Raw genomic sequence first — 27,087 nt, 5'->3', positions numbered from 1 at the left:
TTAATGGTCAAATAAACCAACATTACAGTGTATGTTACTATAACTATTAATACATGCAAGTAAATGACACAATATAAGGCAGAAATGACAACTCATCAGGCTATGCACGATGAGAAAAAGTTGTTAAAATAATCCCATTCCGTGCTTTGAATCTCCTCTTTTGCCATTTGGACCCTGCTGGATGTCTAACTCTGACCTGCCAAAGCACCGGGTGCCCTATTTTGAGCACCATGAAAATCTCTGTGCAGGATAATCAGTGTTCTTTCCAGAAAAGCTCCAATCTATGTATTAGAGAAGTGAATATCTTTGCGAGTACTAGAGAAAAGCCTGGACTTATTCAAAAACTCAGGCCAATCCCGAGTCACATGACACAACCACCGGCAGCGGCACAGAGCGCAAAAGGGACGCAGAGCCTCCGTATCCGAGCCTGCACACCGCCAGTCCACCACCGCTATACGCCCAATTTCTTTTTAATTGAAACCTTTTACTCCCGCTCGGTGAGTACATTTTCCACTGACATTTTCTTAAGCATATTTTTATCCTCTTTTTCTTCCTTCCTTGTCTTGGTGTACCGACATGGGGAAAATGTTTTCTCGTTTTCTGCATGCAATGATTTAAATCTTGGATGCTGAGTGCTGGTGCTCCGGCGACATCCACTGAGAAATATCCCTACGTGCTTGCGGACGCTCTTGATATATTTTTTTCCCTTCTCCCTCTCTTCCTCTTCTCCTGAAGCAGCTTCTTTTACGAGCTCACTTATTATAATCCTCACCTTTTGCTTGTTTTCCGCCTTTTTCTTTTCTCATGGCTTGTTTTGGTGTGATTTTGGTTTTGGTGCTTTTCTATGATCTTGCAGTGTTTCTCTGGTGTTGGAGGCTGTACGTCTCCGAGGGCGCAAAAATAACAGTTTTGATTTTCATCTCTGAGGATTTTGCTTTTCAAATAGGTGAGAATTTTAACTTTGCTGGAGTTTGCCTTCGACATTTTCTTTGTACTTCTTCGTGCAAATGGGAACTTTTTGTTTTTCAACTGAATGTTTTTAAAAGCTGGATCTGTATTGAATAGTCAAGCAGTTTCCAATGTGGCAGACTTTACTTCACAACTCAAAGAGAAAACAGAAACACATAGTATAGCTTTCAGGGTGCAAAACATGTTTGCACATTTATCTGAATTGTTCTTGTGAAGACTGCTGAGCTTTACCCTCCAAGCTGACCACAATCTGGACATTTTCAAACTATAAATGCACATCACTGCTGTGCAAAACAACACAGGAGCAACAATAGATTCCTGCCAACTGAAGCAGGCACAGCTGTGCTCCTCACCCTGTTCCTTTTGCTACATGCACAAATCTCATTGCCTTTGGGATTGATATCTGGCGGACACAGCAAGACATCACAGAAGCTTGGAAACTTTAACTGTCTGAATGAGTCAGTGGAGGGAGGAAGAGGAGGAGGGGGCAGAGGGGGAGGAAGGATGGAGAGGGGGAACGGGTCTTTTAAGGGCTAGCAAAATTTTGCAGCAGTTCATTATGCAAATCAAGCTGATAGATTTGATTAATAGCTTGACCTTGACATGCAGCCAGAACTCACCCACAAACCTGCAGGCTACACATTTAAACACACTCAAAAGTCCTGCAATTAACTGAATAAAGAAGTGATATCATCCTTTCTGATGTCCACCATGATCACCTCTTTGAAATCTTGAACCAAAGTTTGTTTTTGTGAATAAATTCTTCACATTTTTGCTTCAAACTTTTAACAGCTCAAGACAAAACCTCCTTTCAGTCATCCCTTAAAGATACGGGTGAAGGCATTTGACAGCTATTCCAGCCTTAATACTCTGCAGGTCAGGGAACAGGTGGAGGAAGCCAAGCATGAAATGTGCTGCTACGCAAACAATACTTATCTCTCACTAGGGATGAGGTGGGAGGCTGGCTCTGGAATAGCCATCCTATGTACGCATGCACTGAATCACTATGAGCCAGAGAGGAGGAATAAAGTTTAGCCAGGCATTTCTGGACCGGTCAGTAATCGGTTTCTGTCCAATGAAGGCCTGTGGTATGTTTCTGCATCTGTGGGCCGGATGATCATTGACCCTTAGCAGGCTATGATGTGGGCTGTCTTATAGCCACGCACCACAGAGTCCATCTTCTGAAAGATACGGATAAAAAACATTTCTAGAGCTGTTCCAGCTTTCAGACTATAGGTCACAGAACAGATTAGGGGAGCTGCCTCTCCACTGTCTGTTTTTATATCCCTGCGAGTGCAAGATAACCAAAGAGAAAAACAGATGACAAACTATGAGAGAGAGATGGTGGTGTGGCTGTGTGAAACAGTGAGTTGAGTTATCATTTATGAACACACGTGTATCCACTTCACTTAGAACAGTTCTGTGTTTCATTATGCATGTGGCAATACCCACTGCTCCCTATTAGGTTCCCTATTTCTGGATCCTACGTCTCACGCCTGCATTAGTTAAAACTCAGCGTCTATCTATTCAGCTATTGGAAAGCAGCTTTCTGGACAAACAACAGCCTCTGTATATGAATGCACCTGATGCTCAGCTCTGTTATGAGACGTGCCATTAGTCTGGCAGCGTCAGTATCTCAGCACCCCGGCCAGCTCCTTTTATTTTCCATTCAGAGATAGTGGTTGATTTCAGCACCATGGACAGCTGCCAGCAGTTTATTACTTTAGCAGCTGGAGCGGACTGATTCTTGCCTGGAAGTCTGGAGTGTGTTCACTCACTAACCTCTGCCCTCTCCTTCGTACATGTCTTATTCTTAGCCATTTCAGATTCTGCAGCCCCAATCCAAAAGGCTAAAGCAGAGGATTCACCTTAGATAAGAAACAAAGCAAGAAATACTTTCTCAGGATGGGTTCCAGGATATCTTAAACATAGAGGGAACAAAAAAGATGTTTCTGGTGTGAGTCTTTCCCTGTTTGTCCGTAAATCCTATTAAAGCTCTAAACTGAAAGAAGCAGAATTGATGTGTGATACAGATTTTTGGACTACATTTGTAACAGACTAATGAAACAATTTAGAAATCCCATGACATTACACTGAGTTTGATTCACAGCATTCCCATAGAAGTATGCAGCTGAAGATTACTCCAGCAAATCCACTTTTATTCAGTGCCAAGGTAATGTATAGTTAGATATTTACAGGAAAGCCTGTTATGAAGATTTACGTCTTCAGTAGACACAAATTAGTTTCAGGCTATAAGCTACAGACATGAGTAAAATATTGAAATTCAGACTTATAAACAAGAAAATGGGTTATGTGGTGAGGAGAGATAAAAATGACATGACATATATTTGTATTGTTTTGTCAAAAACAAAGGTTGAACTGCATGACCAAAGCAAGATTAAAAGTAAAAGAAAAAAAACTATGAGGTTCCCAGTTGTGACATATATGACATGAATGTTGGAGTGTATATATTCTGAAATGCTTGTGAGAAAACAGAGTCTTGGGAGCCAGTAGATCTTTCCCTTGGTTTCTGTCACTGGATGTATATTTACATTCAAATTTCATCCCATTGTCAGAAGTAGCATGTGTTCATCCCACTGTTGCTGTCTCTACAAAATCTGCTCTTTATTCACAACTGAAATGAACTGAAAACAAATATTAATGTTTAAGAAGCAGACTGTTTAGCATTTAAATTGCAAATTGCTCCTAAAATAAATTATAATCAATTCTTTCTTTTTTTTTTCATATTTGTATTCACAGAACAAGCCTCATATTATATACATTCAGCACAGCCTCGTACATATTCTTGATTCTGCTGATCAAACCTACAGATTGTATAAAAATTCTCCACCACGCATTTTCAGCCTCTTGCCCACTTTGTGAACTTTAACCCTTGCTGTTACTCCTGCTAAAAAAAATCATTAACCGAGTATAAGTTTCCACCTCAATCCATAACCCTCGGGTGCCATAAAGCAAAACACATATTTTGTTATCAGCTAATTACTCACAGCTCTAGTGACCCAGTTACTTTAGGCTGGTGGAGCAGAGGCTATATTTGGCAGTCACACAAAAGGAGAATTAAGGAAATGGAGAAATATTTCATTGCCAAGAGATATGGGAAAGCATGGCATATGTTCACATGCCAACGGGCTGTGGATTCCCTTGCTACAACAGCAGGTGGAGTCTTTCGCTCTCTCATTTAGTCAAATGCATATATAGTGCAGTAGAGTGATGAATAAACCTTATTTCAAGTAGTTTTCACAGCAAAGGATGAGCCAATATCATAAACAGCGACAATTATGAGAGCAACATCACACCAAATGAAGCGACAGAAACTGAAAATGGGAAATGTGGTTAAAATGTTCCTTATATAAAGAATGTGGGATCAAAATCGCATCATCTAAAGAACAGTTTTTCACTGAAGTCACAGAAGAAGTTGCTCTGTGTATCACTTCTGAAGGTGTTTGCTAAGACTATCAATGCAAACATCCTGAAGTTGTCCATACGATACACACCGACTGACCTAATAGATGAAGCTTGTGATATGTAATAAAAGCACGCACAAATCCCAGGGAAAAAAAACCACTCATTTTGAAGATAATCAGCTCTGCTTTTTATTGTAAGATGGAAGATAAAGTGCCTCCTGGAGATATGGCTTCATTCCATCTAACCGTATAGGTCACATTGTGTTTTTATCTCCCTGCTGTCATCGCTGGTCGAGGCTATAGGTTGCTCAAATCAGATTATGGTACAACTCATTTTAGGTGCGTGAGTGTCTGCCCTCAGTCGCCATGCTTCAGAGAGCCTCCATAAATTCACATGGGGGGTGGAGGGGGTGGGGGGGCAAAGCTGATGGAAATGGGAATGTATTTTCTTTACAGCAGCTCTGTCCCCATATAGCTGCGGGGTCTCATACAGTGAAGCATAACGTACAGACGTACAGTTCAAAAAAGTCAGTTCATTAAAGGTATGAAAAATATGTAGATGATAAAAGGCTGATAGGATTGTAATATAAAAGGATGGAGTCACAATAATAATTTATAAGCTTGCACTACCTCTGTGTGTACCCACCTATCTGCCTACCTTACCTACCTACCGCATGATGTATGCCTGAATTTGCCATCTTTGATATTCTGGTCCTGGGCCCAGAGAGTAAGCTCCTTGAAGATGATTGGCATTGCAAATGCCTTTTCCCCCTTCTTTTTTGAAGTTCTCTCATTCCTTTCTTCCATCTCACTTCCTTTTATTTCCCTCCCCTCTCCCTCCCTCTCCACTGCTGTATCTCTTTCTCTCTCCTTTTGTTGCCATTTTCCCCTCTCCTTCCTCAATTCAAACTCAAGGCAGGTATTATGCACAAAGTAATGGGGTGTAGGATTGTTGGAAAAATAAGAATGGCGCTTGACAGTCATGCTTCCTTGTTAAGATCCCGAGCAAAACGGAACGCGCTTCAAAGAAAATCCAGGTACATCGTAAACAGGACTAAAACTGTGAGGCAACTTGCTCATTATATATGGGCAATAACAGGGTATTCTCTATCTTCTCTGCACGGTTAGCCAGCATTTACTGTACAAGTCCTGCAGGAGAGATTAAATTCCACTGGGCTCCTTTGGGCAGGGAGCAGAATGGACCAGCATGGACCTCTATTCATTAAGCTCTTAATTGCTAATTGAGGTCTTTGAATGATTCAGCAATAGCTGCTGCTGTTGGGGCATTAGCTGAGTAATTTATGGCTGCGTTGGAGCAGGAAAAAAATGAATGAGGGCTAGAAAGTGTTATTAAAAAGGACACTGGAGCCTGAGAACAGTTGTTATTACACAATCACCTTATGTTACCTCCCAAAAATCTGCACAGTGCCCTTTTTAGAGATTAACCAATTATGTTGTGTGATTAAATTTCATTTAGCTACAATGCATTACACTCCACAAGCAATGCTAATGAAATATTCTTTGGTTAAGCTCATTATTCTCCACATTTGTAATGTTTCACTCTATGTGACTGACAACTGTCAGGTCAACTGTAATTATTATTCCTGTTGTACGGTCTCTCAGTAATAAGTCTATAACTGTAATTTTAGTCCTATTTTCAGCTTTTGTGTTATTCACAGCAGCATTTTGATAAATCCTCACATTTTATATTGCATATATTACCACATAAAAGGAAGAAAGGGAAAGAGAAAACCATACCTGCACTGCAGACAAGTTCGTAAATTTAAACTGTGTAAAAATGTAATTAGATTTCAGTCCATATTTATTCGCTTGTAATGCATTTGGCTGTCATTCAAAAATATGAGGCAAAAATGGGTTACAAGCATATTTCACTCTCTTATGCAGACGGTTTTCTTCAGGAAGGCTCTAAAAGTTGAGACTTGACTCCAGAAACGTCCCCCTCCCAAGCCTGATAAGGCAGAGGGTGATGTGTCGATGTCTCACTGCAGGCAGGTCACAGGATGAAGACATCTACAAATTAAACACACACCTATTTCCCTCTTTTCATGACAGTTGAGGTCTGGTGCTCTCGGTTGTACGCTGTCAATAGCATGAGATAAATTGCTGCAATGCTACATTCAAGCAGCAGAGACTGAGTGTGGCCTGAATGCATCGTTCACATCCCATACAGTATGTATTTGTCATAACGGATAAGGAGTTTTCATCTTTCTCCAAAGACAGGAGTGCGAGTCAGTGAGAAGTTCAGGGAGAGGAAGTGCTAAAATGATTACTTTCAGTAGTTCCTTGCTTCTTTATCTCTGGAGAATTCAGACTCTGAAGCCCTGACAACTGGTGTGAAAGGACGAAAGAAGATCCATGAAACACTTAAACCTACACAACCTCAGCTACTGACATGGGAGGACGCTGTAGAGCGCCTGAAGAAAAACGTCACTGTCAAACACTCATTTCTCTGCTATAAGAGGGAGTCTGTCAGTGAGGCCTTTAAGGAGACAAACACAAAGTCTTTGCATGAAAAAATATGCCAGTGATGAATTGGGATGTGCTCACTGCTTCAGTATTACATTTTGGAGCCATAAGCATACCAGGACGAATCCTACCTACATTTTCTTCTGTTTTGGACTTGATGTGTTTTCTGAGCAGTGACATTCCAAGTACTTCTGCCACATGGTTGTTCTAAACCACAGGTGTCAAACATGTGGCCCGGGGGCCAAATCTGGCCCACCAAAGGTTCCATTCTGGCCCGCGGGATGAAAGTGCAAAAATGAAACTGAAGAGTCAAGGTTGTCAAAATCATTTTGGTTCAGGTTCCACATACAGACCAATGTGATCTACAGTCAAAATAACAACACAATAACCCATAAATAATGACAACTACAGATTTTCTTTGTGAAAAATTATGTGGAAAAAATTGAAGTGAAAAAAATAACATTACACTGTGAAAATATTTACATTTACAAAACTATTCTTTCACAATAAAATGCAAATAAATACATAAATAAAAACAAAGATTAACAACCAGAAATGTGCAATTTGAACAATATTCTGCCTGTTACTAAATGCTTTGTGCATTTATGGATCCACTGTGATCTGGAGTTGTGTTAATAATAACAGATGTAATATTGTAGAAATTGTTCAAATTTTATTTCCAAACTCCAAAATTGTAACAATTTTCAGTCTGTTACCAAATGTTTATGTAAAATTGTGGGTAAATGTACATGTATAAATAATAAAATGAGGCATAATATTGTTAAAATTGCACTAATTTTTCAAATGAAATTTCTATTTTTTCAGGTTATTCACACATTTTTTGTAAAATGTAAATATTTTCATAATTTAATTGGGCTTTTTTGTACTAAAACAAAATGAAAAACTTGGATTTGTCATTATTTATAGGTTATTAAGTCATTATTTTACTGGTCTGGCCCGCTCGAGATCAAATTGGGCTAAATCTGGCCCCTGAACCAAAATGAGTTTGACACCCCTGTTCTAAACAGTCTATCAAGGACTTAATATGGTATTAACATTTAAATAGAATAATGAAGAACCAACACATTTTTTTGTTTTTAATGTTAAATGAGCAAGGAATAATGAGAAAAAAAAGCTTCCAGTAATACATTTCATTTAAAAGAAAAAATTGAGGGCAATTGTCAAACAGTGCCCTAGCACCTCTGGGCTGATAATCCAAGGTGATGCCTGTGGAGAGAGAGCATCTGAAAGCTCATAATTGGATGATTGGATTGCCTGTATTTTTTTCACCACAGGGTGTGTGCTGTTATTGTCTGCAGTAGTTCAGTGGTCATTCACTGGCCATTCAGCGCTGCCAGCTGCAATACCAGTTTGAAGTTGAAAAGCTTTATATAAAACTATAAATCAGACTTTTCAGAAGCACGTTAACATTTCTATTTATCCACAGCTGTTTTTAGGTTACACAATCCTGAAGTTTTGGTGAACATTTGTTTATCATTCAGCTTTTTTGGAGCACAGGGACCAACTAAAAGTTCTTATGTATGATTATGCATTTTATGCAATTATAACATGGAAACATGAAGCAGTCCCCATGGCTACACTGAAAAGAAGTGGGCCAGCAGCTGAATGGTTAAAACTGCTGACCATGAACTGCATCAATGACGGTTCGCATTTGTTGCATATGATTCTCAACCTCTCAACCCTGTTTTCTGTTTCCTCCGTACTTTCACTATCAAATAATACAACAAAAGTCCCAAAAACTAATGTTATTTGTTGAAACAGTTTAACTGAAGAAACATGAGTCTTGAGGAAGACGTGGTGAATATAAACATAAATGTTAAAAAAATTTTCACTTTAAAACATGATTTTGTCATCACACTTGAACATCAGTTCAAGCAGAAGCATTGTGAGTTACTTCATGACAGTTTCTTCTTAATTTTAGCAATTTTATATTAATATTGTAATAGGGATGTAACGATTACCGGTATAACGATAAACGGTAAAATTGCAGACAGTTAGTATTACCGTTTAAATTCTAATTATCATGATAACCGTGTTTGATTACCGCACTTTTCCAGAGAAAACACCTATGTAAAGATCTGCTTTTATGTCAAATATTTAAGTATAGTTTTTATTTATTACAATTTTGATTCTATATGCCTGATATTTGGAACCAGTATTCACTTTTAAAGTTTTTGAAAAGGTTCATTAAGCATCTTTGTGTTATTTATGCAATAAATTATATACATTTTTCAAATCGGATTTTATAATTTTTTTGTGTGTTTTTTGTCCTTTTATGTTTTCATAGTAGGTTAAAGTGAAAAAAACAATAGGCAGATGATATAAATGAAGTTGTGCTGGAAAAAAAAGATACCAAACATGGGTATAGTAAACATAGTGAACGGACAAAATAGGCTCAGACCACTAAGGGTTAATATTTGAATGTTTCTGCAACAGAAAGTACACTGTGCAATTATTTTATTTGGTTTTTGTTGTTTTTGGGTTTTTTTTTCAAAATGCAACTTGGTCAAATTATTTCCATGTGTGTATTAGTACTTTTTGAACATTCTGAGCACAATTTCAACAATACCACGATAATATTGATAACCGTGATAATTTTGGTCACAATAACCGTGATATGAAATTTTCATATCGTTACATCCCTATATTCTAATTTAAGTAATGTTATTAAAAATGGTAATAAATATGGGCTTGATTGGCTGATTTTCTACACTCAGACTCTCTAAGAATACTTCAACACATCTACGTTGGTTGGTCTGGACTTTGGAACTTGCAGGTGTGAAACCTCCTCCAGACCACGGTGTGGACCACACAGCCCATCTGAGGTGGTCTTGGTCCAGATCAAACTGACACTTGGTTTGAGGTCAGTTTGGACTTGAAGAACAATCCAAGGTTCTAATAGTTTTGGATTTTTCATTATAGTTTAGTTTTATTTAGTTTGGACTTTTTTTTCTCTAATTCAGTTCGTTTTAATTCGTATCTAGAGCAGGTTTACTAGTTTTTATTAGTTTTCATTTTTTTCTAAATGCTTTGTTTTAGTTTAGTTTTAGTTTTGTCATATCTTTTATCTTCTTCACCGTCATATTCAAATAAATCCCAGACAGGACTCTACTTTCTCCCAACATTAGTCTCCATGTTTCCAGGTAGAGTTGGGATGAGAAGACGACTAAATGACAAGTGACGAGAAGTGATGGACCGTCAAGTACCGTATGGTGCCTCCAGCTAAAATTGCTAGAGCGAAATAAATCAAATTCATATCAATCCGATTTTGACAAAGACGAAAACGAAGGGAATTTTATCCATAATTTTTATACGTTTTAGTTAGTTTTGTAAGCACACAATGCAATTTCAGTTTGTTATCATTTTTTTCTTTTAATTATAGTTTTTATTTATTTCAGTTAATGAAAATGTTTTTTCAGTTCTAGTTTTCGTCATTTCATTAATAACCTTGGAACAGTCAGAGGAATTTCTGCAAGGCCACTGTTATGAAAAGTAAAAGAAGGACAAAATGACTGATAAAAAAAGTTCATGAGGCAAATTAACAACATGCTGCCATGGAACTGGCCCAAATCTAGACAATCTAACAAACACATGCACCTTGCGTCAGACTTTGAGGTGTGAAAATGTTCTGAGAAAAAAAGGTTACAGAAATATTCTACACTTCTCTGCTTTAGACCTTCTTCAACTTCAAATGAATAGGCTGGACTACATAACTTTATCTTTACTCGGTTCTACCTCACTCGCTTTTTAACCCATTCATTCAAACATTTCAACTACTATTTAATGAGCACAGGTCAGTGCATTCATTCTATATTATATTCCAGTTCAGCCTGATCTTAAATTAGGGAACTCATTTGCTTCTATTAAACCTGCTCTTGCTTGCTTAATCATCCATCTAATGGCCTCACCTCTGTACATTTGCTTTAAATAGGCCATTCTGCACATTTCCCATCCATCAGTCACTTACTGGGCTGGTTTAGGTGCAGAGGCAGAGTGGCTGTTTAAAGGGTGGGTGAAAGGGTTGAATGAATAGGACCTGATTAGATTGGATTGACTGCAGGGCTTTTTAACCCACTGCTGTGTTGATAATCAAGTTAATCAACTTTAAAAAAAAAAATCTGTGAGGGTTTAGTTATATTATGGGACTCTCAGCTCTGTTAAATGATCTTTTCCTCCTTTCTGTGATGTGTAAATGGAGATCTCTTTTAAAGAACAGCGTGGTGAAATTTTGAATGGATTATGTGTAGGCAGAGTCAAAAGATGACGGTAAAAAAGGAGTAGGATGGAGAAGATTGTGACGTGAAGTATGCCTGAAAGGAGATCGACTGCAGAGTACTATGACTGTGGTGGATGTAGGGGGTTCCTGCTGCTTCTCTGTCTACAACAGGGAGGGAGAGAAAAAAGCTGGGGTATATTTTTAGAAAATACTTATAGAGAGTATTGCACCTTTCCATCTTTTTTGGCACTAACTAACAGAAGACTGTTTAGAACCTTATGCATTAAACAATCACACAATAAAATACATTCACCAGCCGAAGTGGTCGATCATGTGACCTTCAGATGTTTGGTGGAAACTGGAACTAGTAAAAGGTCAGCTTTTCTGTGACATTACCTCTAGTCTCAATGCAGGTCACAGGCTCGTGGGTAAAAGAAGATGTAATCTCAAATTGGTTTTTGGATTAGTGTCTCAGAAGCCTTGAGTTTGCATTTTGGTCCGGCCATTTTGCACATAAATTCAGACAAAGGGTGAAGTTGACAAAGCCAATACTAAATGGTATTGTACTGACAAAGTAAAGTGATAAAGTTCAATAAAGAAAATCATCTGATGGTCTTGTGAGAGTAACTTAGTAATGACAACTAATATCAGGATAAAAATGTTCTACCAAATAAATAGAAGCTGTGAAATTCTGATTCAGCATTCCCTGAAACATCATTCACAGAGGAACACTTTTTAGTTGGACAAAATAAAATGAATGAGCCCAAAAGCCTCCAGAAATTTGTCTCAGTAGTTTTTGAGAGAAGTGTAAGTTTATGGGATCCTTAGTGGAATAATTTACATTTATGCATTTACATTTACATATTTGGCAGACGCTTTTTTCCATAGCGACTTACAGGGGAAAACCAATCAAATCAATCAATCAGTCAATCAGATTTTATTTATATAGCGCCAAATCATAACAAAAGTTATCTCATGACACTTTATATATAGAGTTGGTCAAAACCAGACTCTAAGCCAATTTATAGAAACCCAACAGAATCCTCCAGGAGCAAACACTTGTGACTGGTGACAGTGGAAGGAAAAACTTCCCTTTAACAGCAGAAACCTGGAGCAGACCCAGACTCCTGGACGATGGACATCTGCCTTGACCAGCTGGGGTTAAAGAGAGTGAGTAAAGAAAGAGAAAAAGAGAGAGCGATAGAGATAGAGACTGGGGGAGAGGTGGAGAAGGGTGGAGTAGGGAGAGACACATGGAGGCAGTTGAGGATAAGTGAGTGATGACGATGAAGGCAGGAGAGAGGCAGGACCACCGCAGCAGGTCAAGAGATGATCCTGGGAAAACCTGTGTTAATCCTGGGAAAACCTTATTAAAATATTTAAAATGGAATGTCTGAAAGTGCTAGGACAGGAGGTGTTCTCGGAAGAGCTGGGTCTGCAGGAGCTTCTTGAAGACAGGCAGGGATGCCTCTGTTCTGGTAGTACTTGGTAGATCGTTCCACCAATGTGGAAGGACCCATGAAAAGAGCCTGGATTGTCTTGTACAAGGTTTCAGGACCACCAGACAACGTTCCCCAGACTAGAGGAGTGGTCATGGGGCAACATAAGCTTTTACATAATACTTTAACATATTCACATTTCACTTTAAATCTTTGTATATAACTCACTTAGCTAAAGGTAACTACGCAAAACATTGACCACTCTAATAACCAGGAAACATAATGCATCTATAATGTGAAATAGCACCAAATAATTTCAACTGCTGGCTAAATGTTGACACACAGTTGTTTCATAACAGTATTGTCCACTTCACATAAAGTATAAACTCAATAATTAGCAGGTTCTCTGACAGACCATATAGTTCAATTAGGGTGACCAGGTGTTCTGCTTTGTGCAGCATTACAGCATTATGACCATTTTTTCCACATCCTGCAAACTGAGACGATGTCCCACATTTGATTGGCCCTGGCTCTCCAAAGTGCAGGACAGTCGTCTTTCTCCAAACATGACTTTCATTTTATAGTGGAGATAGCGCTATCACCATTGGCTGTGTCCGCTGTCAATCAACCAACATACACGTGGGGTCAGGAGTCCATCAACCTGTCACCAGTGTCCTCCTGAGCTCCAACCACTGACACATAAAAATCAAGGGCAAAAGCCTCAGATACAGGCATATGCAAATATTGGCGGAAGTCATGGAAACGCTGTGCAAAAAAAATAAGATGCAGCTTCAGATAAGAATGGGAAAATGTTTATGGGTGAAAGCGGTGGGGGATGATTCACAGAGGGTATTTTGCAAACTATGTCAAACTTATTTCTCCATCACGCATGGAGGAGAGCATGACTTGAAGCCACACACTGTATGTATGTGATTTTTTGGTTAGATTTGGTTAGATTTCTTTAACTATTTTTTAAGTTTGGAGTTTGAACTGAGACTTGAGGCGACAAAATATGCTTTTGTTAAGTATGTGGATATTTACTTTTTGACAAAATTCCACGGGATATTTACTTTATCTTATTCAATTTTTATGACGGTGTTAGAATGCTAAATGTTTGACTGTTCTGTGTTTGGATGCACAAAGGTTTTTGGTCCAAGTAATGTTAGGTTGTCTGGAAGTGGAAACAGCTGTTCTAATGTTGTCAGTTCTGCCTTTGTGTTTTACTGCACATAGTTTACCTTTGAGGGTTGACAACATGTACTCAAATTAAAAAAAAATAGCTGATTTTCTAAAAGTATTTAATTATAATATTTGAAACTTGAGGTTTCTTTTTTGAGGTTTTTACAAGCAAAAAAATTTGTTGAAACCTGCGCAAAAACAGCAAAAAATAAATGCCCAGTGCAGAAATATGCATACTGTGTGCAACCAAATCAAATTGTTGTTATTCATATTTGTAAGCTCGACAATAAAACACACATTGTTTAAAAATCTAGACTTTGTTCCAGCGTTATGGTTACGTGTCCCACATGTTCCCACACAAACACACTCCTTGTCCCACATGTGTAAGCACTGGTCACCTTAACTGCAATGCGAAAATGAGGATACATGTACCCATAGCTAATGTAATTTAGCTAACAGGCCAGTTGTTGTTATTCAACTACATGTAAAACAGTTGTGTCACAAAATCTAAACTGCATCTAGAGCTGTCTGTAAGAAAAAATACGTCTTATTCAATGATCAGAAGCTCTGAATTTCCATCTCGGCAGGTGAAGAAGCTGCAAATCACACATAGGGGATTGTTATCTGTAATGGCACCCACTCATCACTCAGAGCAGCCATGTCCTCCATCATCCATAGTTAAATGCATTAATTTAAAGCAGTGAGTCAAAGAAAAACTTTGCATATGCAGGGGAAAGCAACTTTGTTTTTGCTGTAAATTCAGAGTTTAACTCTCTTTTGGGACCAATTTTTTTTGCAGATTATTCTAGCTTCATGTTTCAGTCCCATACCTGGCTGCCTTCTCTGTATGCTCTGACACAAGAGGAAGACTTTTAAAGACACAGGGGTGAAATGTGAAACTGTAGGTCTGAAAGGATTCCAGTGATTATTTCCATTATAGATTAACCTGTCAATTATTTTCTTGATTTAAATGTCTGAATAAAATATTGCACAAAAAGCAGACTTGTTTATAATATTTTGAATTAGTCGACTAGTAGTGGATTTTTAAAAGCTTCTTATATTAATGGAGTTTTTTATTATGTGCATATACATCCTGTTCATATGATGGGGGGTATATACCACATTTTACCAAATATCTCTTCACACTAAAACACCAAAATAGCTACAAGCAGCTACAAACACCAAAGAAGACTTTAAACTGCAGACACTGCAGAACTTCAGTTAATATGGGGCGTAGATGCAGATGCTTCAGTCTGTCAGAAATCTGAAGTAGAACAACAATGACAAGCAAAGTTCTAAACTAAGTAACTGCTTAACCCATAAGGACCCAGTGCAACTATTGTGGCGCTTCCCAAATTATTGTTTCTTTTTATTTAACCTTTCCTAAGTGATTTATCACCATTTATTATATTATCCTCTGAATTTTGCATTTTTCCAGTGAAAATCATCTATTTTTCTATGTTTAATTCACTGATCATGAAGATGTTCATAAAAGCTCAGATTAAAGTCAAAGGTTATTGTATCAAAACAGAAAAAATACTGAAGAAAAGGTGACTTTTTCAGTAAAATATAGCATTAACTGGACACAAACCAAGCGTCTCCATCCACTGTCTTTGATCCAACTCCATGGGTTTTACTGGTGAATCAATGTTGTAGAAGATGACGGTGTTTCCACGTTCACTACGGAGCCTCTGAACGTCCAAATGGGTCATATCTGATGACCATGAAAAGACAACAAACTGCATTTTACACCAGTTATTTCCATGTATTGATAGGATTAATGGATCAACAGTTTAAATCAGTAGATGCTTTTGGCTGATGGTGGATGTTTGGGTCTTTATGGGTTAATTTTCATTGTAGGAGTGTATTCTTTCTGTCACTATCTTTCACCACAGTGATATATGTCTTTCATCCAAAAGTGATTTATCACCATTTATTGTAATATTATCCTCTTTATTTTGTGTTTGTCCAGTGAAAATCAGGTATTTTTTCCTATATTTAATTCACTGATCATGTAGATGTTCTTAAAAGCTCAGTTTAAAGTTGAGGGTTATTACATTAGAAACAGAGAAAAGTGGGAAAAAAAGGGACTTTTTTTTAGCAAAAGATATAAATAAATGAACATAAACCAAGCCTCTGCATCCACTCTCACTGATCAAACTCTATGGGTTTTACTGGTGAATCAATGTTGTAGACCAGGGCTGTCAAACTCATTTTGGTTCAGTCCCATATTTAGCCCAATTTGATCTCAAGCGGGCCAGACCAGTAAAATAATGACTTAATAACCTATAAATAATGACAAATCCAAGTTTTCTTTTTGTTTTAGTTAAAAAAAACAAAAAACAATTAAATTATGAAAATATTTACATTTTACAAAAAAGATGTGAATAACCTGAAAAAATAGAAATTTCATTTGAAAAATTAGTGCAGTTTTAACAATATTATGCCTCGACTTATTATTTATACATGTACATTTACACACAATGTTACATAAACATTTGATAACAGGCAGAATATTGTTAAAATTTTTGAGTTTGGAGCTAAAATTTGAACAATTTCTGCAATATTGCATCTCTTATTATTAACACAACTCCAGATCACAGTGCATCCTTAAATGCACCAAACATTTAGTAACAGGCAGAATATTGTTCAAATTGCACATTTCAGGTTGTTCATCTTTGTTTTTATTTATGTATTTATTTCCATTTTATTGTGAAAGAATAGTTTTGTAAATGTAAGTATTTTCATAGTGTAATGTTATTTTTTTCACTTAAATTTTTTCCACATAATTTTTCACAAAGAAAATTTGTCGTTGTCATTATTTATGGGTTATTGTGTTGTTATTTTGACTGTGGATCACATTGGTCTGTATGTGGAACCTGAACCAAAAGGATTTGGACAACCTGGACTGTTCAGGTTCATTTTTGCACTTTCATCCCGCTGGCTGGAACGGAACCTTTGGCGGGTCAAATTTGGCCCCCGGGCCACATGTTTGACACCTGTGTTGTAGAAGCTGACGATGTTTCCACGTTCACTACAGAGCCTCTGAACGTCCAAATGGGTCATATCTGATGACCATGAAAAGATGACAAACTGCATTTTACACCAATTATTTACATGGATTGATAGGATTAGTGGATCAACAGCTATTAAAAAGTTTCTATCATTAGATGGTTTTGGTCGACAGTGGATGTTTGGGTCTTTATGGGTTAAAGTCATTCATCTTGTTGACAAGCCTACATTAACTGCTTCCAAATTCCACTGATACCAAGAGCTTGTAAAGTGCACTAATGATGCAGATTTCACAGCCAAATCATTTAATAAGTCCAGATCTCCTTTAAATCACCCACAGAATTGTTGTTTTAGCACAATCCTCCAGCTGTAACCCTTACACAAAATGTCTTCAGTTTCCACTTGCACCCTCAAGAGCTTCTCATATGATAATATAGTGTCTATAGTTTGTGGAGTTTGGGTTTAACAGCTTCATTATAAGAAATAGACACACACAGGGAAACGTAATCATCTACTGGGAATTTGAAAAGCAGCGCCCTCCTTCATCTCCGAGTGGATTTGGCACAATTCACTGTGGATTGCTATGGTGACACTTTGGATCCACCAATACACTGAAGCATTATGGGAACAAACAGTGCAGGCTGCATGGGGGCGCAAAAACCTCGCACAGAACTGGCGATGTTTACAGACTGATGGCTACAGGGCTCATTTGAGATGATTTGTCATCTTTATGCCTGCTGCACATTTATTTAAAGTGTCCGGCTGAATCCTTCTTTTTTTTTTTTTTTTTTTTTTTTTATTGACCTGGTTTCTGTTTGAAAGTAATGACGCTGTCAGTGGTTGTGCAACAGCAACAATAAGGACACGCCAAGTATAAAGGAGTGAAGGAGAAACCAACAGTAAATACCCTCATAATTTCAGTGAGATTTTTCCATTTTCAAGGTGGGAACGCAGCTCTCTTATGGTGAGATTTGTCAGGTTCACACCACTGAAATCAACAGCAACACGTCAGAGTTTGTCTCACCTCCTGCAGAGTGCGATCTGTCTCTGCCTTATTGTTCCCTGGGCTGAAGTAACAGAGCTGTGAATGGAATCATATATACTGTATAATTTAATTGAGCAATCCGTCACATTATTTACTCAATTTATCACTTATTTTAATGTATGTAGCTAGGGATGTAACAATTACTGGTATAACGATAAACCGCGGTAAAATTGCAGATGGTTAGTATTACCGTTTAAATTCTAATTATCATGATAACCGTGTTTGATTACAGTACTTTTCCGGAGAAAACACCGATGTGAAGATAGGCGTTTATGTCAAATATTTGAGTATAGTTTTTATTTATTACAATTTTAATTTTATATACCTAATATTTGGAACCAATATTCACTTTTAAAGTCTTTGAAAAGGTTCATTAAGCATCTTTGTGTTTTTTATGCAATAAATTATATACATTTTTCAAATCAGATTTTATATATTTTTTGTGTTTTCTGGCCTTTTATGTTTTTATAGTAGGTTAAAGTGAAAAAAATAATAGACAGATGATATAGATGAAGTTGTGATAAAAAACAGATCCCAAACATGGGTATAGTAAACATTTGTTTATATAGTATATAAAGGCAAAATCAAAAGTACTGAAAAATGGACAAAATAGGCTCAGACCACTAAGGGTTAATATTTGAGTGTTTCTGCAACAGAATGGACATTATTATTATTATTATCATCATCTTGGTTTTTTTTTGTTTTTTGTTTTTTCAAAATACAACTTGGTTAAATTATTTCAGTGTGTGTATTAATACTTTTTGAACATTTTGAGCACAATTTCAACAATACCGTGATAATGATAACTGTCATAATTTTGCTCACAATAACCGTGATATGAAATTTTCATATCGTTACATCCCTAAATGTAGCTTAGAAAATTCCTTCCTAGTTTCTTAAATGCTTGTTTAGACTTGTCTGAACACCCAAGAACCAAGGCTATTGTATCTTAAGACAAAGAAAAATACACCATCCAAATACACCCTGCTTGTCATTGTTTACCATGTTGGTATGTGTCACTTCCATTACCATTGTTGGTATGTGATTGTTGTTGAAATACTGTATATTGGATTAGAAATTATGCAGACTATCATTTAGATCAGGGGTGTCAAACTTATTTTCTTTCAGGGACCACATTCAGTGGATCTCCAGTGGGCCGGACCAGTAAAATAATAACATAATAACCCATAAATAATGACAACTCCAAATTTTTGTCTTCGTTTTTGTGCAAAAAAAACACATTAAATTATGAAAATACTTACTTTTATAAACTATCCAAATAAAAAAAGACATAAATAAACTGAAAAAACTGAAATTTCCTTAAAAAAAAAAAAAAAGTGCAATTTTAACAATATTATGCCTCAACTACAACTACAAAAACACTAAACACTTAGCAACAGGCAGAAAATTGTTAAAATTGTGCTTAATTTTCTTTAGATATTTCAGGTTGTTCATATTTGTTCAGGTTATTCACATTTTATTGTTACAGGATAGTTTGTAAATGTAAATATTTTCATAATTTAATTTATTTTTTGCACAAAAAAGACAAAAATTTCAAGTTGTCATTATTTACAGACATAATGAAATAAAAAATGTTTCACATCAAACCGAGAAGAAAATATGGAGTTATTTTTTGTTGGTTATTATGCTATTATTATTTTACTTGAGATCATATTGGTCTGTATATGGAACCTGAGCTAAAATTAGTTTGACCTGAATTTTTGCACTTTGCAAATTCATCCCACAGGCCGGACTGGAACCTTTGGGGGGCCGCATTTGGCCCCCGGGCCACATGTTTGAGACCCCTGATTTAGATAGTTACTAAGTGTAATATACTTCAGTTTTCCTAATCTGTTTTCTTTGTTATTTACATTATTAGGACTCTAAACAGATGTCATTGTTAAGGAAGCAAAAGTAATGTGTTATGTTGGGTAAATGTGAGATGGGGGTGGGATTTAATAAGTTTTCTTCTTCCCACTCCTTTATGAGCAGCACATATTGAATTTATGTTGTTATTACATGTGTAGTGTACATGGCAATAGCTATTTTGTCTTGATCACATTTGTTTATTAATGTATTTACTCTGATATTAGTTCCTTGTACACAAAAGATGTTTGATTTTTTTCTTCTGCTCTAAACAAATAAATGACAGAAAATGAATGAGTGAATGAACTGCACCCATTAATTGATTAGTTGGTGACTATTAACCCTCGAAGACCTGAACAGCCTCTGGTGACTAAAAACATCTACTGATCTGACATGCTTAATAACTTTTCAACCACTGATCCTGTCAATATATATAAATAATTCAGTTAGTGAATGTCGAAACACTGTCACCTTCTACAACATTGATTCACCAATAAAAAACCATGTAGTTCAACACATGGCTGAGGTTGTAGACACTGTTTTTTATGTGTAATTAATAATATATTTAGTTGAAAATGTCACTTTGTCCTCACTTTTCTTTTCTTTTTTATTTACTCTGAGCTTTTATGAACACCTACAGTAAATAAATATGGGAAAATACCTGAGTATCACTGAAAAATTCTAAATGCATTATAACAAATGGAGTTTAAATGTGAGAGTAAGAGTAGAATTCATTTGGAATTTGCCACAAGAATAGTTTTTAAGGGTTAAATACATGGACATCTATTTTAATAGTTAGGTTGAGAAAGAAATGTTTTCTTAAATGTGAATATTTTCTGGTTTTGTTCTCTGTGAAATGCAGTAAACTGAATAACTTGTTTGGAGACAAGATGCTGGGCGCTTTTTTCTATCCTGTGACATTTAATAAATCAACAATTAATCGACTGAGCTGAAGGTTACATGAAGGAATCCCTGAGGAATGAATGAATATTATTTTAATCTGAATCTGCTAAATGACATTGAACATAATCAGTTCAGTTATACACCAGAAATACTTTTGCCTGAAAAAAAAACAATAAAATGATTATTAACCCTTTCATGCATAATGGTTACTCCAGTGGACAGCTATTCTACAGCTGTTCTCTTGTATATTTCATATGCATTTTATATTTTTAGATTTTGTTGTTTTAGTTCCATATCAGCCAACACAGTGGACACTTATGCATCATCCCATACACTGTAATTCACACCATTACTGTAACTTTGCTGTTCTTGATAAACCTGATCTGCAGTGACCAAGGTTCTAATAGTTTTGGATTTTTCATTCTAGTTTAGTTTTATTTAGTTTTGACTTTATTTCACTAATTCAGTTAGTTTTAATTAGTTTTTAGAGCAGGTTTGCTAGTTGTTATTAGTTTTCATTTTTTTTCTAAATGCTTAGTTTTAGTTTAGTTTTAGTATTAATTTTAGTTTTCTCATATCTTTTATCTTCTTTGCCGTCGTATTCAAATAAATCCCAGACAGGACTCTGCTGCTTTCTCCCAACTTTAGTCTCCATGTTTCCAGGTAGAGTGGAGACCGGAAGACGACTGGAAACCACAAGTGATGGACCGCTAGCTAAAATTGCTAGAGTGAAATAAATTGCTTTCGTATCAGTCCGACGTTGACAAAGACGAAAATGAAGGGAATTTTATCCATAATTTTTATACGTTTTAGTTAGTTTTATAAGCACACAATACAGTTTCAGTTAGTTATCATTTTTTTCTTTTAATTATAGTTTTTATTCATTTTAGTTAGTGAAAATGTTTTTTCAATTCTAGTTTTTGTCATTTCGTTAGTTTTCGTTAACAATAATAACCTTGGCAGTAACATGTTTGAGTGTAAATCAGTTGTTAATTGTTAGACTGTAAATAACAGTTCGTTTTTTTTAAACAAAAAGGTTTTTTGTTTGCATATTATCTCCATGAAGTGAGTAATAACTAGTATTAGAATATGTTAAAATATGAGAAAACATCAGATTAACAGCATTAAACATGTTTTTATTTCATTGTTTTCATATCACTTTATGATATTGGGTTTTAAATACATGTTTCTTTGCTTCCAGAATAAAATTCATGGTGTAGCTGAGTGGACAATTTTGTAAATCTTTGAAAAAAAAACCTCAATCTCATTGTTTTTTTCATGCCTAAGGAGGAATAAAAACACACACACAAAAAAAAAACTCGACTAGGGTTCTCATAATTCACGCATGAAAGAGTTAAAATAGATTATTTTTTGATCAACATACTGATTAATTGTGGAACTAAACACAAATTTAAATGAAATATAGTGTTGTGTTTATGAACAGTGAAAATAGCAGTTGTTGTTGGCTGACATGAACCCAGAGGTGTGATTTGCCCAACATCTGAATTAATTTGTCCACAATTATGTGCAGCATATGCTTTTCCTCTGACCTGCGTTTACTGCCCGTTGGTGCTCACTGCTTGGCTTTCTGTCCACTGTCTCACCTTCCTGACTTTCTGAGCAGTGTGTGTGCGTTGTGTCTCCCAGCAGGCACTGCCTCAGGACTAGGATGACTGGGAAGACCCAGACCAGCAACGTGACCAACAAGAATGACCCTCGCTCGCTCAACTCCCGCGTTTTCATTGGCAACCTGAACACAGCCGTGGTAACCAAGGCTGACATCGAGGCCATTTTCGCCAAATATGGGAAGATCGTGGGTTGCTCTGTCCACAAGGGCTATGCCTTTGTTCAGTACGCCAGCGAGAGGAACGCGAGGGCAGCTGTGGCAGGAGAAAATGCCAGGGTTATTGCTGGACAGTCACTAGGTAAGGTGTAGAATAGTAATACTTTCCTTTGGCTTTATATGTACTGCTCTTTTTTCTCTCCACCAAAACAGGTTTGCAGAGAAAAGAGGCTTTTAATAGTACTTTGCAAGAATTATTATAAAATCAACATCACAGTAAAAAAATTCACAAAACTGACTGAAAATCAAACATAACTGAAGAAGTAATATTAAACTGTAAGCCCAGACTTTGTGTTTACTAAAATGTTTTAATTACAATGTATATATATGATTTAAGTTTTACTACATTACTATAAAATGTTCAGTATATTCTACTAATTTGTAGACATAGCTGAAAGTACGAAAAAGTTTAAGTTGAATGGATTTAAATCACTCAGTTTTTGTCATGACCACACCTTTTTATCTGTGCATTGCATTGTGGGTATTGGGCATGTTGTTGAAAATGTGTTATTTTTATGCGCAGGGGTTCAGTGGGTTGTGGTGTTAGTGTTAATTTGGACTTAATGTGTGTATGGCAGTATTTATTGGCCTTTTTGTGTTTGTTTTTGTATTTTTGTAGAGTTGCACCATGAGTCAGAGCCATAGGCCCAACAGTGGCTTTACTGTTCATCCATGATTACTGTCTCTCTGTGTAAATCGTATGCCTTGCCAAATCAAAAGCAAATTATAATAAGATAACTTCCTACCAAACTTCCATCCTCGCCACAACATAGTAAGTTGTGTAATTTCATAAAGCAATTTATGTTGCAAAATATTTTAGTGATGGGACTTTTGGGTCTTTAAACCGTTCAATCAGGAGTCGTTCACTGAAAAGAGTCGTTCAAAAGACTGGCTCTGTTATGTTTTTTGCATTATTTTGAAACACCAATGTTTTAATGACATAAATAAATAGGCTACATGTGATGATTGACATTACATTTTAAAGGTGTTTCATTGGCGTGCCAGTAAATATTATCTTACCATAAAAAAGAATAGTTAATTCAAATGTGTGGGTTAAATCCATGACATGAGAGGTGACATTAGGCAAATGATGGAATCGGACCAAAAACATCATGGTACATTATGTGGACTAGTCTGTAGCCTAAAAATGAAGAAGAAAATAAAATATTTTCTCATGAAATAACATTTTATTCTCCTCAAAACAAGTACAATAAATGTGTGTAAACAAACAGAAAAAATTGCACAAAACACAAGTGATTAATCGCTACAATTACAGTACTTAAATACCTAAAAAACTGTAGCACAAATAAAATACTTCCAGTAACTTTGCAAAATACCTGGTATCTCTAATGTAAATATCAAAATGATACCACGTCAGGAGTTCTCTCACTTCTACTCTGTATATAAAGCCAATGCCTCCCCAGTGACGCTTAATTGACAGGTGATCAGACACTCCCTCCTTAAAAAAAAAATAAATGAACAGCTCTTTACAAAGACTCGGTTCCCATTGTTCATTTCAAAGAGCCGTTCAAAAGGTTCAATTCGTTTGTGAATGTCACATCACTACTCTATGTAAATCTTTATGCCTTGCCAAATTAAAGGCACTTTCTGCAATGGCAAATTATAATAAGGTAACTTCCTCCCTAACTTCCATCCTCGTCACAACATATTAAGTTGAATAATTTCATAAAGCAATTTATACTGCAAAAGATTTCAATTTAAATCAACTTGGAATTGAGTCCAATGAACTGATGATATTAAGTCTAATGATTATACAAAGCAATTGACATTACAACACATTTTAGGTGAAATTAACTTGGCATTTAGTGTGTTGTACTTAAAATAGCAATTCCATTCAAATCAAGCATTTAAGTTTAATACACTCAAGTTTCCATTACTCATTAATTTTTTTAAGGCAACTGGTTTCCTCAAATTTTTTAAGTAAACTCAATTTATCCGGTCTTACAGTGTAGAAAAGGTCATAGAAAAGGGGCCACAACCAAAAATAAAGCAAATATCAGCTCTGGAATGAACTGAAAGGGTGGAAATGTTAATCTAATACGATATTTAAGCATGCTCCCTCAAATTAAACACACTTTTCAGCCTCCTATAATAAAAGTGCATTTTATTTTGTTAATCTGTCAAATGAAAGAAAATAAATTTTGTGATGTTAAGACTCACAACCTTTTCACTGCAGTTAAATACAGTAGAGCTGCACTGAGGACATCAGGCAAGTCTGAACATAATGATAAGAGTGAGGAGAAAGAGGAAAGAGCAAAACAGACAGACAGCAACAAGAAGGAAACACTCAGACCTCAATTCTCACGGGTGCTTTGTGGATCCCTGTAAATCTTACTTATATTACTTATTGATTACTTCACAGCCTCCTCCATGGAAAATAAAAGTCCTCCCCGAGCCCTGCTCTCTCATTAAATATGAATAAGAGCGCTGCAGGGTCACATCTGTAATTCCACCTTGTGTTTGCCCAGTTTCATGCATTTTTGGCAGTGGAATTACATAGAGGAGTGGTGTTAAAACTGCCAGACCGAGTTGTACTGCAAACCAATTCACTTGATAATTATGTAACTTGAGAATTATTGTTATATTACTGTAGAACTTTATGACTGACTTCTGGACCATTTCTAATGAAAGTCGATTCAAGCTTGTTAAAGCTTTTTGGTTCATTACAGAGTGTGTGTGTGTGTGTGTGTGTGTGTGTGTGTGTGTGTGTGTGTGTGTGTGTGTGTGTGTGTGTGTGGGTGGGTGGGTGGGTGTGTGTGTGTGTGTGTGTGTGTGTGTTTTTATTGTAGATTTTTCTGAATAATACTCCCTTTGAACTTGACAGGGTAACTGTTTGGATCAGGGAAAAGTCCTTCATTATAGTTAACACACATTTTTCTAGCGTTATCATTTTTGGATATTTAATGAAATGTCTCCAGTGTTTTTGATCTGACTGTTCTGAGACTGGGTGAAGATTTTTCTGTTTCCCACAGTAATGTTTGCTGTATTTTTTCTGCACCATCATTATGTCTAATTTTAAAGTAGAACGCTTATTTATTTATTGTTCAACTGTTAGATTTTCACACTTTTAGAACACATTCAACAGATAATGTCAAAATCACTTGTTCTGCATGTACATACTTTTAAAAAATGTTTTTAAATAAAATCTTTTTATTGGATTTTCATACACACATAGCAATATCTGACATGTGCAATGTATCCAGGTGTTCTGGTTGAAAGGTAATAGGAAGATTGTCTTATACAATGTATACTGAGAACAACAACAGTTTTAATCTAAGTCAGAACAGCTGCTATGAATGAACCATAATTACGTCCACTAAGGAGGTTCTGTTTTTGTCGGTGTTTGTTTTTTTTTTTTGTCTGTCTGTGTGCAAGATAACTCAAAAAGTTATGGACGGATTTGGATGAAAATTTCAGGAAATGTTGATACTGGCACAAGGAACAAATAATTAAATTTTGGTGGTGATTGGGGGTGGGGTGGGGGTATGGGGCACTGATCTGCGCTCTTTGAGTGCTTCTAGTTAACTATTATCCCTTCCCACCCACTATTAAGAAAAAAAAAACCAAACATGCACACACACACACACACACACACACATGACCACTGCTGGATTTACAATAAAATAAATGAAATTAGAATTTAAGTTGGATATTTTGATTAAAGTATACAAAAATATATGTTATATTAACACTTATATAAACCAATGCTTACAACCATAGGGTAAAAGGCTGATAGATAGATAGATAGATAGATAGATAGATAGATAGATAGATAGATAGATAGATAGATAGATAGATAGATAGATAGATAGATAGATAGATAGATAGATAGATAGATGAATAAATAAATTAAATGGTTGGGGTCTTTCCTCATAATAACGCTAAACAATCATCTTATATCTTGCCACCAGGCTGCACATTGCTTTTAAACTAATCAATAACTGGCCTTCCAAAGTCTATAAAATTTGCTTTCTTGATTTTTCTGCACAAATCTTATTTTCTCTAATTCCATATGTTTTATAACATCATGCAAAAGTTTTGGAAGAGTTGGGGGTGCTTTTTTGTTTCCAATTAAGTAATATCAATCATATCATTTTATGCTCCATATTATTTTTCAAAACACTCAAGTCAAAAATTCCAAGAACTAGTAGTACTTCTACTTCTAACCAAATACCTGAAAAACAAATGACACTCCTGCTAGCCTCAACTGATTGCTGTGCTAATTACCAAATGTTGTCATAGTCCCATGATAGAGGATGGTAAACATTATACCTGCTACACATCACCCTGTTTTCATTAGCAGGCAGCTCCAAGCAATGTCTAAGCACAGCCTAGTTCCACTGTAAACTAGAGGTTTATCATTAGTGGATTTAAAGGCTGCTGTAGAAATGGACATGAGGAAAACCCACACATGGACAGGCATACTTTTCACCGTTGTGGGAAATTAATAATTATTGAGTTGATTAAAAACTGGATAAATGTTGATCTTTAAAGTCAAATGTGTAAGATTTAGTAGAATCTAATTTCAGGTGAGGAATATATCTTTCCTAATGAGCTCCAAAGGGACACCCTCCTCTCCTTTTTCTGTTTTGTGGTGGGCGGCATCCAGTTTTATTGTAGTTTTTCTGCTTTAAAATATTTGAAAATGAGTCTGTATAAGA

The 27,087-nt window shown here is 36.2% G+C and overlaps 1 protein-coding gene across 2 annotated transcripts in view; it reads left to right on the top strand.

The window, feature by feature from the left end:
• Positions 1-280: 280 nt before the first annotated feature.
• LOC115437980 (RNA-binding Raly-like protein) overlaps positions 281-27,087 on the top strand; it is a 69,244-nt gene continuing 42,437 nt past the window's right edge. Inside the window, exons 1-2 of one of the 2 annotated variants that reach the window (XM_030161403.1) lie at positions 281-497; positions 22,213-22,487. In XM_030161403.1, the coding sequence (XP_030017263.1) occupies positions 22,232-22,487 (256 nt within the window). In that variant the 5' untranslated portion in view covers positions 281-497; positions 22,213-22,231. Of the gene's footprint in view, positions 498-22,209; positions 22,488-27,087 lie in introns of both variants that reach the window. The other variant, XM_030161404.1, reaches the window with a different exon arrangement.

The sequence above is a fragment of the Sphaeramia orbicularis genome, chromosome 17 (assembly GCF_902148855.1).
Source record: "Sphaeramia orbicularis chromosome 17, fSphaOr1.1, whole genome shotgun sequence".
NCBI lineage: Eukaryota > Metazoa > Chordata > Actinopteri > Kurtiformes > Apogonidae > Sphaeramia > Sphaeramia orbicularis.
The sequence above is the reverse complement of the archived record's forward strand: the minus strand, read 5'-3'. Positions and strand labels throughout refer to the sequence as shown.